This window comes from Hippocampus guttulatus, chromosome 13 (assembly GCF_054856545.1).
Source record: "Hippocampus guttulatus isolate MCC_2025c chromosome 13, RoL_Hgut_1.0, whole genome shotgun sequence".
In the NCBI taxonomy this organism is placed as follows: Eukaryota; Metazoa; Chordata; class Actinopteri; order Syngnathiformes; family Syngnathidae; genus Hippocampus; species Hippocampus guttulatus.
In genome coordinates, this window is record NC_141273.1 from 17240373 (window position 1) to 17255037 (window position 14665).

Consider the following 14665-nt stretch of genomic DNA (forward strand, 5'->3'; position numbering starts at 1 on the left):
GACAACATATTTTTTTTATTCTGAAAGCCCATACAGGAAACATTTCTAGCACGTCACGTCCACGCCAATTTAACATAAATCTGGTGGTCCTGCACCGGCCGGGAAAGGCATCCATCTGCTGTTAATTGTGAGTTTGCCTCCCGGCCCAGTATCGCATTGTGTGTGCGCGTGTGTGTGGAAGGAAGACGAGGAGTCGAGCGCAACTGCTTCAGCTGCACACCCGGACATCAGGTATGCAGGGGCGGCTTCCTTCATCGGCTGCACCCGGGTAGATGCGGAGCCTCCCAAGAGAGGAGAGGAGGGGCTCGAAGTGGGATTTTATTTAAAACCCTTGGGCGAGGCTGCGCGTCTCCGGCTTCTCGCCCCGGAGGAGCACAACTACTACTTCCAGGGTTGTTTTTGTGCTAACGAGGGCAGTTTACGGGTCGTTTAAGGGTGCAGAGGCCGGGTTAAGAAGAGGGAGGAGGAGGTGCAATTTGGGAGGAAGAGGGAGGAGGGAGACGGTTAGGCGTTACTGGGTCGGCTACGATAAACTGACGTACGCCGATTTCTTTGTCATCATTTCAACCACATTTGTAAATCACAGCATGCGCTACGATGAAAGTTCAAAAAATGCACAAACACGAATTGCCTTTTTTAATGCACATTTTTCTACAATCGGACATCTCATTGGCACATTATCATGATGTATGATTTGATGATTGTTTTTTTTTTGGGCGGGGGCTATTTGGGAATAATGCAACTCTCGTGTTGTCATCAAGGCAGGGATGCCATCGACCCGCCTCACCCGCATAAGCAAAAAAGACGCGCGCCATTACGCATGGGCGTCATTCATACACAGAGGGGAAAGAATGCCAGTCATGATATTTTTTGTTTTAGCTGCAACTTCTGAACTCTGATTTAAAAAAAACAAAAAAACATTCAGCTTAGGGTTGTGACTCTTTTTGATGTAATCATCTTTGAGCTCAGAGACACTGGGCCTCGCCTGCTTTTTCAGGGGGAAACATAGACTTGCATGTTATCCAATGTATGTGAACCAAACAACGGCCCGGGAGCCATTTGCGGCCCGTCATCCGTTTTTAGTGGCCCCCGCATAACTACATGAACAACGACCACGGCCCATGCCCTTTCTTGTATTGTACTGCTTACATTCCATACTGCGTGGCGAAAACAGAGAAAACAACGAAAAATTTCAATCCCACCTCCCCATTTTCTGCCTATCAAATATTAAAATTAAATAAGTTCTTGGGGAATTTTTTTTTTCTTATGTACCCCTCGGAATTAAAATTTTGGACACCCCTGAAATTGACTATATGCTGGATCCACTGAAGAAGATTCAACATTGTTGCATTCAAGGGGGTGAAAAATAGGCTCGTTGTTACATTCTAGTTGAAGAAGATAGACTTTGTTGCGTTCAAGAGGGGGGGGGCGTGGGGGGTATAGACTTTTTGTTGCATCAGCGTTTGAGCTCACGTCAGCGTCGAGGCGGTGACTGACACGAACAGCCACCCACTCCCCAAACAGATTTAAATTTCAGCCTGGCCTCTCTCTCGTCCACTCACAGCCACACGGTCTCACCATGCGCGATTAATATTTAGCAATCAAATTCAATTGAGATTTTAGTCAGCCCGCCCCCCCCCCCCCAAAAAAAACAGATGATTCCGGGTCTTCCCTGCAGAGCTAAAGCCATGACTACCAGCGCGACCATGGTGCGCATCCTGATCAAGGGCGGCAAGGTGGTGAACGACGACTGCACGCAGGAGGCCGACGTCTACATCGAGAACGGTGTCATCCAGCAGGTGGGCAAGGAGCTGATGATCCCCGGCGGGGCCAAGGTGGTGGACGCCTCCGGGAAACTGGTCATGCCCGGCGGCATCGACACCAGCGTGCACCTGGAGGAGACTTTCATGAATGCCACCACGGCCGACGACTTCTACAGCGGCACCAAGGTAAGCGCCGACTTGACGCGGAATCCAGGCCGGCCGGGGTCTCGACAGCCATGTCTGAGGGGGCAGCCACAAATCGTGAGGGGTCTCCTGTGGTTGTAGTTGTTCGACAAAGCATATCTGAACTTGGGTTAGCGTTCGTTGTATGTGCAAGCCTCAACCTAAGCTGACTGCACTTTGTCAGGCCCCGAATCGAACTCGCTTCAGTTGGTAGATAGCTCAAAGGGTCACTGAGGCACTCCAACCTCCTGCCCACGTCAAGTTGGCCAATCCCTCTGAATTTTTTTTTTTTTGGGGGGGGGGGTATTTTTATTTCGTTTTCTTATAGAACCCTTTGGAGGACGGTTTTTATTTTAGTTTTTTGTTGTATTTTTTTGTATTTGTTCAGTTTTATAGTACCCTTCAAAGGTTGTTTTTGATGATTATTTCTTTAATAGTACCGCGGAGGATGTTTAGATTTTGATATTTTAAATACTATTTAAGATAATAAAAATGATGATAAAACATGCTATGAGCCCAGAAAAAAACAAACAACTTAATAGTTACTTAGGTCTACCGGATGAGACCTTGAGGCATGTCCAAAACAAAGGCCCAGGCATCCTGGTATCCTGTAATCAACTGAAAAAGTACTACTAAGCAAGACATTAAGTAAGAAGTGGAGTGGAGAGGCACGCGATCATAAAAATATGTGAAATAATATATTTTAGGAGATTTAATTTGGGCCCGAGGGGGCACAATATTTATTTGAGGGGGCCAAGCCCCCTCTTGTCCCTGCCTAGACCCGGCCCTGTATGCAATGTTTGGAGTCTGGTTCTTGTTTGGACTGCACTCTCCAGTTCTTGTTTTGAGCTGGCATAAACCTTCAGTTTATTAACGTTTTAAATTCCACCCATTAAAAAAACAACAACAACAAAAAAAAAAAAAACGAGACCCTACGGTGTGCCAGCCCATTCGAACATTTTGACTAATCTCTCTAATCTTCCCCCGGGATGGAGCATTCGACTGCATTACAGTGTCGAGTCGAAATTTAGGAATAGTCCAGCCCCAATTTTCAAGTGACATCTGGATTGAAATCGTCGGATTACGAAGATGGCCTGGCACATTCCGGTAAGCGCCGCATCGCGTGACGGACCGGATCGGAGCCATCCCGACACGATAATGCGACGCAGGCCGAGCCATGGCGAGATGCGCTCCCGTCAGCCAACAGACGCTGCCTCTCTTCTCTGGCTCTTCCTCCGCCCCCCTCCTTACCCGCCACCGCCGCTGTGCTCCGCGGCTCCTGCGGAGACAAACGCCGGCCCGTTTCCATGGTTACCACGGGTCTCGCGGCAAATTCCGCCCAGAGGCCTTTTGGCTCGCACCATTGTGCTCGGAGACAATGGCTCTCAGACCGGCCACGCCAGGACCGCTATAAATATCCTGTGCCCAAGACGCACTCCTCCACCCCGGAGAGCCAGTTGACAGATGCTGTTGTAAACAACAACACGTTTGTTGTTTGTTTGTTTATTGAACATAAAACGTATATACAGTAATAATTTGACAGAAAATAAGGTAGATAAAAAAAAGTAAAAAGAAAGAAATCAATCTTCATTCAACACAGTTATTATGTTCAAGGGAGTAGGAAGAAGTAAAAAACGTATCTAGTCCTACCCCGTTATGTGATTGTATCTAATAAATCATTTTTATATCAATCAGAAAAGAAAAAAGTAAGAAGAAAGAAGTCTCCATTAAGGCTCATACTTTACCCTTACCCGTGATATTTTTACAACTTTTGGTTTGTATCGGGATTATATACTTCCACACCCTGACACTCTTGTGTCAATTTTCTCTTGTATTCATAATGGATATTTCAATACCTTTCTCTATTTATCAACTTAGTTCTGATTTATCATTATATTTAATGTTTAGAATTTATCATTTTAACTCTGATTGATGTAGGTTGTTTGTACTATTTTTTTGAATTTGTTTTTGAACTCAGCAAGCGATTTACTCATTTTCAGGTCCGTTTCGAAATTATTCCACAGATTAACACCTTTGATAGATACACTTCTTTGTTTGATGTTTGTTCTTGTTTTGAGTTTTTTGAATAAGTTATCTTAAATCATAGCTGCTTTCTCGAATTTCGAAAAACTTCTGAATGTTTTGGCAGAGCAGGTTATTGTGTGCTTTGTACATTAATTGGGCGATTTGAAAGTCAACCAGGTCATAAAATTTCATCGTATTTAATTTGGTAAATAGTGGATTTGTGGGTTCCGTATATTTTGATCTATTAATAATTCAAATTGCTTTTTTTTTGTAGTTTTAGAATAGGGAGTGTGTTTGTTTCGCAGGCATTTCCCCATATTTCCACACAGTAGGTCATATATGGTAATAATAATGAAGTGTATAATGTGTGCAAAGATCTCTTAATTAGCACTTCCTTGGTTTTGTAGAGGATCCCTACGGTTTTGGCTATTTTTCTTTTTACGTTATCGATATGTGGCTTCCAACATAGTTTTGAGTCTATTACTACTCCGAGAAACTTGGTTTCAAACGCTCTTTCTATCTCAATTGAGTTGACCATAATTTTAGCTTGGTGTTTGATTGGTCTTGTGCCAAAAACAATTAACTTCGATTTTTTCAGGTTAAGTGACAATTTATTTCTGTCGAACCAGTTTTTTAATTTGTTTAATTCGTTTTCTACGGTTGTCAGGAGCTGTTTCAGATTTATTCCAGAACAGTAGAAAGTTGTATCATCAGCAAATAGGACACATTTAAATTGTTTTGAGACCTTGCAGATATCATTTATATATAAGATGAATAGTTTTGGACGTTCACACTCGGGTTCGAAAATGTACACGGTTGTAGGAAAAAAAAAAAAGCAAAACGTATGCGGGTGGTTCTCCGAAAATGTGGTCCAGGAGCGTACACGAGAAAATAAAGAATCCGTTTTGGACCCATTCAGTAACAATGCACGTTGCCATGACACCGCTTATGATCTCACATGACGCACTAATTGTGCTACAGCACAGAAGTATGAATTATTGATCAGAGTTTGTCTTTCGATTTTTTTTTTTTCCCCCGCACTCTTGCAGCCGTTATTCCCGGAAGGCCACGCCTACCTCGGGAGAGGCTCCATATTCAAGATACCGTCAAATCAGGATTGCTATCAGGCGGCCCGCGGGCTAACCAGTGGTTAGCCCGTCGACCTCACAGTGCAGAGGTCGTGGGTTCGATCCCCACTCCGGCCTCCCTGTGTGGAGTTTGCATGTTCTCCCCGGGCCTGCGTGGCTTTTCTCTGGGTAGTCCGGTTTCCTCCCACATTCCAAAAACATGCATGGCAGGCCGATTGAACACTCTAAATCAGGGGTGCCCATTAGGTAGATCCTGATCTACCGGTAGATCTAAGACGGGTCCCAAGTAGATCCGAGGAGTGTCGAGAAGAAAAAAAACAAACAACCATTTGTGTGTCTTTGTACATGTTAGTAATATATTTTTTGTGTTAATATACACTGCACCCTAATCATCTTATCAGTCTCATTTTCACAAAAAAAAATATTTAAAAAATAAAATAAAGCAGGCGCGTGATTACGTCACCGGAAGTTGTTAGCGCTCAGCAGTTTGCAATTGCAGCTTGTGATCAGAGCTGTTGCGCTCTGTCTTTTATCGTCATGATTCTCATTCAGAGTTTGCTTCGTGTACAATTCACCGAGGGCACGGGCAAAGAATAGGAATCTAGGATGGCCCAGGGAAGCACTTTAAAACGGTACGTGTGAGCTACGATAGTTAACAGGCTCCAAAAGTGCGTCGCATGCCTCCGTTTCAGGCTGTTTCTCATCATGTCGTGCGTGCGTGCGTGCGTGTGTTTGTGTGTGTGTGTGTGCGCGTGTGTGTGTGTGTGTGTGCGCGTGCGCATGCGCGCGCCGGTAAGGGTAGATCCCGGGAGGTTAGTTGATCGAAAAGTAGATCTTCGATCCAAAAAGTTTGGGCACCCCTGCTCTAAATCATCCCTACGTGTGAGTGTGAACGCGGATGGTTGTTCATCTTTGAGTGCCCCGCGATTGCCTGGCAACCGGTTCAGGTTGTCCCCCGAATATGGCTGGCATCGGATGGATGGATGCATTTAATATTGTCTTTTATTAAGTAAACTGTACTCTAAGGTTGTTGTTGTTTTGTTTTTGTTTGTTTTTTTCCCTCCAGGCGGCCTTAGCTGGAGGCACCACCATGGTGATCGCGCACGTTCTGCCGGAGAAGAACGAGTCTCTGTTGGAGGCCTACGAGCAGTGCCGTAGCTCAGCCGACGGCAAAAGCTGCTGCGACTACTCGCTGCACGTGGGAGTCACTTGGTGGGGTCCCAAGGTAGTGCGGCATCTGCTATCCTTTACTGCCGTCCTTCGTTAACCATCGACCCCGCCTTTTTAGAAAGAGAAAAGCGCCAGCCAATTGCAAGCATTCCGACTGATCTTTCAAAGCGATTTATGAGCACGAAAACACAGAAACGACCAAATGGAAGAGTAAACTGGATCTTTGGACCAGCAACGGGAAAGGCTCGATCCCGTCTGAGCCCCCGCTTAGTTCTTCGTACCTCTAATAGTGTCTGGTCCGCGGACCTGAGGTATCGGGCAGGTGCAGAGAAGCTCAGAGAGGTAAGGTGCAGGGGCCATTGAAAGATTTGAAAACAAATAATAGGATCTTAAAAACAACTCTAAAACGTAGAGGGAGCCAGTGAAGTGATGCCAGAGTCGGAGGGATGTGCTCCCTATTACGAGTAGCAGTCAAGAGGCGAGCGGCAGCATTCTGGAGCAACTGGAGACGCCTCGTGGGGGATTGGCTGATTTCAAAGTCAAATGCGTTACAGTAATCGAAATGCCACGAAGGCATCAATTACTGTTTCAAAGCACTCATGTGAAAGGAGACGCTTGACTTTATCCAGCTGCTAAAAGCGACTAGAAGTTGCCGCTTCACTCATATTCGGCAAAGGCAATATGAATCAGAATGCCGCGTTGAGACGAGTGGAGCCTCATCGGACACATTACTGTCAAGAAACATTTTGGAGTCGACTTGCCCCCGTTGAGAACTGCCGGGCTCTTTGCTCACGACGAAAGTGAGCATGAAGGAGGACGCTTTGACTCTCTGCAGAGCTCTCAACGCCATGCTCACTTTGGACTTGTCGCCCCCCTGCAGGTGCGCGCCGAGATGGAGAAGCTGGTGAGGGAGGAAGGCGTGAATTCCTTCCAGATGTTCATGGCCTACAAGGACGTGTTCATGCTGAGGGACAACGAGCTCTTCCAGGCCCTGCAGCACTGCAAGGACATCGGCGCCATTGCCAGAGTCCACGCGGAGAACGGGGAACTGGTGGCCGAGGTCTGGGACAAAAGTTTGCTCCAACATTTGTATTTCGGCTCAACGGGCGTGGGGCGGATTTCGAATATTGACTTCCTAGTAATGATGACTGGCTACATGTGGCTAAAGTTACGCTTCATAAACGCACATAATGTTGTGGCTAACAACACGACTGTTTCGCCACATTGGCTAAGAGGTTTCAGGATCCGGGTGCCAACCCTGGAGGAGGATTCTTATTTTAAAGAACCACATAGCGTAGCCTTTGCTCAGTTAGCGTCATGCTAATGCTAACACATAACGGATTTGTCCCCACCGAAGGGTGCGAAGGAAGCCCTGGAGCTGGGCATCACTGGTCCGGAGGGCATTGAGATCAGCAGACCGGAAGAGGTACGAAAACCCCAATCGCCGCCACCCAAATCCGCCTCCGAGTCATTCGCTTTCCACCAAGCAATACAGTCCACGTCCGTACCTGAACCCCCCCACCTGAATCCTGGTCTAACAATTCACTCGCAGTAATTAAAAACAAACAAACAAACATCGTGCATCTGGACCTTGGTAAAGCGAGGACACCCAATACAGCAACGCACCAAACCCAAGCCCCCGATTCGCCGCTCAATTGAAGCGTGACCATGGCAGCTGTAACGTTTGGTGGGAAAAAAATGACTCAAAGCTGATCCGTACGGAGGTGACATCATTCAGAGAATAAACACACTGTCACACCGGAGATGCTCTCATCGAGTCCCGCGTGACCTCATCTTGGCTTTTCACAGTTGGAGGCGGAGGCGACCCACAGGGCTATCACCGTCGCCAACAGGGTGAGGGGAAAACACGCCAAAAAAGACGCTGACGACAGTCATGGAAAAAAAAAAAGGGTCGTCACTCAACGAGGGTTGGTTTTTCTTTCCCGTTTAGGCCCGCTGCCCAATCTATCTGGTCAACGTGTCCAGCATGGCGGCAGGGGACGTGGTGGCGACGGCCAAAATGCAAGGTGACGCCTTTACGCACGTTCAAGATGGCGGACGTATCGCGAGCGTCGATCAAGGGCTACGCGAGTCAACTTGAACGTCTTAACTTGACTCTGAACCGCTGCCGGTGTGCCCGCTGAGTGCACTGAAACCAGCATGAAAATGTATCGCTGGAAGATATCTCACCGGATCACCGCCGGGTTTTCCACGCCACGGCGCTAGCCAGGAGCTAGCTAGCTCGCGAGCTAACAGGCTGCGTGCGGTTCGTTAATAACTTCCCAATTTGCGATCGCTTTGGATCGCCATCGATGCGAACAAAGGCACTCAAGTACAGTCGAAATGCTGGTTCAATTCCTTAATTTCAAGATGGAATATGTAGTCATGAAGCTGCTAGCAAGATTGGAACGTAGCCTCACTTCACATCCATGCGGTGGTTGCGGCTAATGAAAACGGTTCCAAGAACTGTGCGAACATGATTTAAAAAAATAAAATAAAAATTTTACTGTACAGTTGTACCTGTAGTTATGAAATGAATTGGTTCTGGAAGAAATTTCTTAACTAGAAAATTTTGTATGAAGTGACATCCGCAAGTAGAGGTACCTCAGTACTTGAGTCCCACCAGAGGATGAGAAATGGCTTGAGTAAAGCGTGCGTTGTGTACCACAGGGAGGGTGGTCCACGGAGAGACGACCACCGCCCACGCTGTGCTCAACGGCGCCCCCTACTACCATCAGGACTGGTCCTACGCTGCGGGCCACGTTACGCTGCCGCCGCTGCGTCTGGAGCCCAGCACGCCCAATTACCTCATGAGCTTGCTTGGAAAGTAAGAATCTCGGCCAAAGATTTTGAAAGTGGGCCGCACGTGCACTGACAATCGGGTCAATCTTTGAGGTTCTTGTTTTGGTTTCCGACTTTGCCGCCTTGGCTGCAAACATGTGGCGTTTCGTTTCAGATGTCGGCGGAAACTTTCAGGTTCTGAGATGTCCTTTTGTGAACTTGTGAAAATCTTATTTTCAAGATGTGAATCTCTTGCTTTCAACTTCACGGTTCTGTGTTTTCGGGTCGCGGATCGAAGCAGATTTTTAGGTTGGAGTTCTCCAGCTTTCTTCCGTCAGTCTGAATGCCCCGTGGCTCCATGCTGCCCCACTCGGGTCGTTCTTGGAACTACAGCAGATTCCGCGCGGCGTACGCAAAATACTTGAAAAGCAGGAAGCAACCTGCGCCGTCGCTTACATTTTTGCAACTCAAGCGAAAGGTTACAACTCTGTATGCGCGTTGCCCACTCGAAGCGCGAGTGCGTCTCCATCTTTGTAAAATGACGCTGCCACGATCTTGCCTCCTCTCAGTGACACTCTGAATGTGGTCGCGTCCGACCACCGTCCCTTCACCACCAAACAGAAAGCCATGGGTAAAGATGATTTCACCAAGATCCCCCACGGGGTCCCGGGCATTCAGGACCGCATGAGCGTCATCTGGGAGAAAGGGGTGGTATGTGTGCTGCTCCCATCTCAGAAGCGGGGTGGGGGGGCGCCCAGAACGAAAACTCCGCTCCGTCAGCTGACGTCCTCTTGACTGTTTCCAGATCGGAGGGAAGCTCGACGAGAATCGCTTCGTCGCCGTCACCAGCTCCAACGCGGCAAAGATCTACAACCTTTATCCCAGGAAAGGCAGGATCATCCCGGGAGCGGACGCCGACGTGGTGGTCTGGGATCCCGAGGGCTCCAAGTATGCATCCCCCATCGTCGACCGGCGCTTCCTTTTCACTTTCTCAGAGCGATCGGCCGCGGTGTCTTTCAGGGTCATCTCGGTGGAAAACCAGGTGCAGGGCGGCGACTTGAACCTTTACGAAGGTCTTCGCTGCCACGGCGTGCCCTTGGTCACCATCAGCCGAGGGCGGCTGGTCTACGAGAACGGCATGTTCACGTGCGCCGAGGGCTCGGGGAAGTTCTGCCCTCTGAGGACTTTCCCGGACTATCTTTACAAGAAGATGGTTCAGCGGGAAAAGGTACCACAGAGGAACCGTCGGGTCGTCATGCGGGGACGTTATCTTCCCGTTGTCGCCAAATCGCGAGTGGTACCTCTACTTACGAACGTCTCTTCATAGGAAATTTTCAAATTACGAAACGCCTCAGCAGGAAAATATTGCCTCATGTTACGAAAGAAATTTCAAGACACGAAGAGGTTAAAATACAGTGTGGGCTGTTACTCAGAGCTCCAAGTTTCCTGAACGCAACATACTGAGAGCTGCTCTGCCATTGGCTATTCCCGAGCCTCATCCTGGCATCCTATTGGCTAAGAGGAACCTCTACGGAATGTGTCTCTGCGTGTAGCTAGATAGTTAGGTGTCTATGCAGCGTCCTTGTCAGCCATGAGGCGTTCGACTGGTGACAAAGTGTTCACCAGTCGGACGATCGCTCACGATGCTGATGTTTGCCTTGGACATTTTCGAAGGATTGTTCAAATTCGACAAAAGCAAACGTCCTCGGATCAGTTTTTGACCAAACGCCAGGCAAAAACCACTTCAGAGAGAGAATATGAACTAAAGAGGGCAAAAAACGATGAGTTAAAAGTCAAATGACCATTGTTCTGTCCCCAATTTACAGTTAATCTAAGTTTGAATGTTTTATTTAAGTTACACTGAAGTAACGTTAATATTTCTATGCATAGTTAAGAGTATTTTCTGTGTGCAACGTAACTTTATTGATTCATTGCAAGCAGCGTAGTTCACAACCGGACGTGACGCCATGAAAGCGGAGACGCGGACGCGGAGGTCACAACCGGACGTGACGTTATGTAAGCGGAGACGCGTACGCGGAAGCAAGAAGTAGCGTGATAGAGCGTCCCAAGAGAGAAATGTGATGGTAGTCGAGTCTAATCCAGCACAAGCCACATACATCTCACGCCTTTGGTAGCATCGTGGGTATGTACAAGTTTGTTTTGTTATTGGTGAACAGTTCTGTGGCACTTTGTTAGAAATGCTGTTCGGCAATGTGAAAAAAGAACATGTTAGGATTTGAGCTAGCGCTCGCTAATTGTGTTGGCACCATGACGTCTCGCGATTGAGGTAATGTTATTTTATTCCGTTGGTTGTGAATTCAAAGTAATATTTCCTTGTATTTTATGTTAGTTTGACCTTTTTCTCCATCATTAAACCTGTGGACTAAGAATAACTTCTTCAGAGTCGTGGTGTAGAAAATTTGTTTAGCTGACTGTCCAAATCTGGCCGAGACAGTACAACCATCTTTTTTTACGCGTTAATCTCGTCTTTATTTTTTTACATGATGCAAAACTCTCATTTATTGCGCAATAATCGAATTGGAACATGTATTTGTTACATATTTTGATGCATTTGTTTGCGTTATAAAACTTTAATGTCTGAATTTTGGGGGGCTTGGAACGGACTAGGGCATTTACATGGAAAACGCGTCTCTACTTGCAACATTTTCTAGTTAAGAAATTGCTTCCAGAACATATTAATTTCATAAGTAGAGGTACCGCTGTAGTGGCAACAGTATAGAACATATGTTGTTAAAACGTGCAACGATTCAGCGACAACTCATCGATGATTACATTCATGAATATTTGGTGTTACGCACCAAATCACAATTGTATCAAAAATCTGCCCGAAAATGTCGCTTCGATCTGCCTATGCCCTTCCAAAGTCCAAATTACAGTGACGGTGCTTTTGTAAACTCTGTGACCCCCCCCCCCCCCCAGTGCCAGGCGGCCAAGCGAGTGGAGCGCGAGCCGTACACGGGAGACGTGGTGGCGGTGGCGAACGCCGGAAAGAGGGACGCGGCCACTTCAGATCTGGACACGCCCACGCGACCGTGCACCCGCCACGGCGGCGTGCGGGACCTCCAGGAGTCCAGCTTCAGCCTGTCCGGTGGGGACGCGGCATCCGAGGCAAGTCACCGAACGCTAAAGGAACTGACAAAAGCCGCTTTCGCAGGTGCCCAGATCGATGACAAGATTCCCAAAAGATCCTCGGCCAGGATCCTCGCGCCACCCGGCGGGAGGTCCAGTGGGATCTGGTAGAGGCCGAGAACACCCGATAGCCGACGATATCAAGGGCGGAGGAAGTTTCCGTCCGACCCAGTCAAGGTTGTACTTAAATAGTGTGAGATAAAGAAGGTCAGGTTTGAAATGTTTTCTTTTTTTCTGGTTAACTAAGCCCAGTTTCTTCATACTCGGGGGGGGGGGGGGGCTGAAGCCAATCATGTTTGCCCAATTCGAAAACCTTGGAAACTAAAAAGTGTCGCTTCTTGGGTTACCGCTTGGAAGGAACGTGACATCACGATGACCTCACTGTCAAAACACGTTTGCACGTGTGCGCCGTCCTCTTCAAGAGGCTTTTCTACGTGACTCGAGCTCCCCCCCCCCCCCCACTCTGTACTGTGAGCCGCAGCGAATGAGATGCGCTCCAAGTTGAGAACGCGTGACAAACGTGTTGTGCGCCTCTCGCTGATGGCAAATGTGGTGCAATTTCAAACTTAGTTGTGTTTGTTTACATCGCAATAGCTGCGCTTTATTTTTCCCCTCCCTTGATTTGATTCAGTGTACGGTGGTACCTTGACTTACAGGTGCTCCGATTTATGCTCAGCTGGAGGGGAAAAAAAGGCGACTGTTGCACTTTCGGCTGTGCAAATATAAAATGAACGACCTCGCAAGGAGCAGAGATAAAAAGTCACTCTCAATTAAATGCACGGTGAACGGACAACCGCGACTGGATTCCGAATGTTTATGAGTAGCATTATCTTTGTCTTATGTTGTAATATGATAATGAGTTGTTTCTAAATTGGCTGATTTTTCACGATTTAAAAAAAGCTCATATCGACCGATTAATTCGGTATGGCATGTTTTTCTTTATGCTGCAGTAGCTCTATTTTTCTTTAGTAAATGTGTTTACAAAAAAGGATGATGTTCATTTCAATGGAAATTTTTTTTTTGGGGGGGTATACATGTAAATTGAGGGCTACCTTGGTTGCATTCATCAGGGTACCACTGTACATTCGACTTCCAAACTGAGCGTCATCCTGCTTTGGTGTTTTTGCTGCATATAAAATTTGGAGGAGGCGGCTGCCCAAAACCGCCGACATGATGAAAAATGAAAACGGCTATGCACTTCCTGAGTTCCTTTCCAACTGAAATTGCAGTATTACACCAACGGGATGGTGTTAAATTTCTCATTCTGAATGGTACCACCAAAATTTGGGCCAGGAAAATCCCAGTCACCACCTCACGTGAAGGAGACGAGGTTGGAAAAAAAAAACAACAAAAAACAAAAGTCTCACCCAAACTGCCTTTTTCTTCCCATTCGCATTATTTTGGACCTTCTGAAATATTCCCGCCTGCGCACCTCTTGATGTATCAGCTTACTCAGCACTGTGAAACAACTGAAACGCACTGATACTTTTTTTTTTAAATAATGTACTCTACAGGTTTATATTTATCATTTTACTTTGTGAGTAATTATCTTAGTCCTTGAGTTGTTTTGTTGACTTTTAGAATGTTATTGTCATAATATGGTAAAATTTCTTATTTTTGGGGGAGGTCGTGGTTTTTTTTTTCTTTAAAAAAAAAAAACAACCTCAAAACAAAACACTGGTGCTGAACATTGTGGTCACTTTGCATGGTTTCCTTTCATCCCTTCTCGCAGCGTTTGTCACCTCATTGGAGTGAAAATAAATAAGAGTGGAATGTCCGCACGGAGTCCCGTGTCTCCGTTAACTGACGTGCCGCCGATGATACGGAGATTGCGCAAAGAGGAACGGTTGACGATCCCTCTTTCCGTAATTCTTCCCCCCTTTTGTGAAAACGTTATCGGAGGAGATTTGCTGCTGTTTGGATGGCGAAACAGGGCAGCTACTAAAATGGGGCACACCTGATTTGATGTTAAAAAAAAAAATCATTGCTAAATATAGATTTTCTTTTTCCTCACTGAATAAACGCACTTGAATCGAAGATTGAATTTTCCTCTTTTGTCATCATGTCGCTGCTATATTAGTCAGACAAAAATTGAATTTATTAGACACGAAAACATATTTTAACGAGGTGCCAGTCGAGCAGTGTGTATGTGTATATATATATATATATATATATATATATACAACAGTGGGAGCATTTTAGTGATCTAATGTTTTACTGGCTTTTAAAGTTGTACAAAAGTCAGACATTACACTGCATGTATAGTATGTGAGGATAGCGACCCCAAGTGGACAAAAAAATGCATCCACCTCACATGCATATATTGTAGTGTTATTAACACAAATAATAAAATAAATCTATCAGTCGGGTTTCTAGATAGGCGCGGCTCCAGTTTTTTTCCCCCTCTCCCGGGGCCCAAAGTGGCACTTGGCTAAGAAAATAATGGCAAAAATTTATTTTAGAAATCCACTAAAATGCTGGAGGGGCTGTCCGGATTTCTGACTC

General features: G+C 46.4%; 1 protein-coding gene across 1 annotated transcript; it reads left to right on the forward strand.

The window, feature by feature from the left end:
* Window positions 1-80: 80 nt before the first annotated feature.
* Window positions 81-14197, forward strand: dpysl5a (dihydropyrimidinase like 5a). Its single transcript, XM_086127660.1, has 13 exons — window positions 81-231; window positions 1679-1949; window positions 6126-6284; window positions 7110-7289; window positions 7587-7655; window positions 8039-8083; window positions 8181-8256; window positions 8900-9056; window positions 9580-9721; window positions 9816-9958; window positions 10031-10238; window positions 11951-12119; window positions 12186-14197. The coding sequence occupies exons 2-13, from the start codon at window positions 1689-1691 to the stop codon at window positions 12269-12271; spliced, it is 1695 nt and encodes a 564-aa protein (XP_085983786.1). The 5' UTR covers window positions 81-231; window positions 1679-1688; the 3' UTR covers window positions 12272-14197.
* The last annotated feature ends 468 nt before the right edge of the window (window positions 14198-14665 follow it).

Bases quoted from the DNA above. Each gene is read 5' to 3' on its own strand.
- dpysl5a (XM_086127660.1), top strand. From the start codon at position 1,689: ATGACTACCAGCGCGACCATGGTGCGCATCCTGATCAAGGGCGGCAAG. The intron at 1,950-6,125 runs GTAAGCGCCGAC...TTTTCCCTCCAG, and splicing joins ACTTCTACAGCGGCACCAAG to GCGGCCTTAGCTGGAGGCAC. The intron at 10,239-11,950 runs GTACCACAGAGG...CCCCCCCCCCAG, and splicing joins AGATGGTTCAGCGGGAAAAG to TGCCAGGCGGCCAAGCGAGT.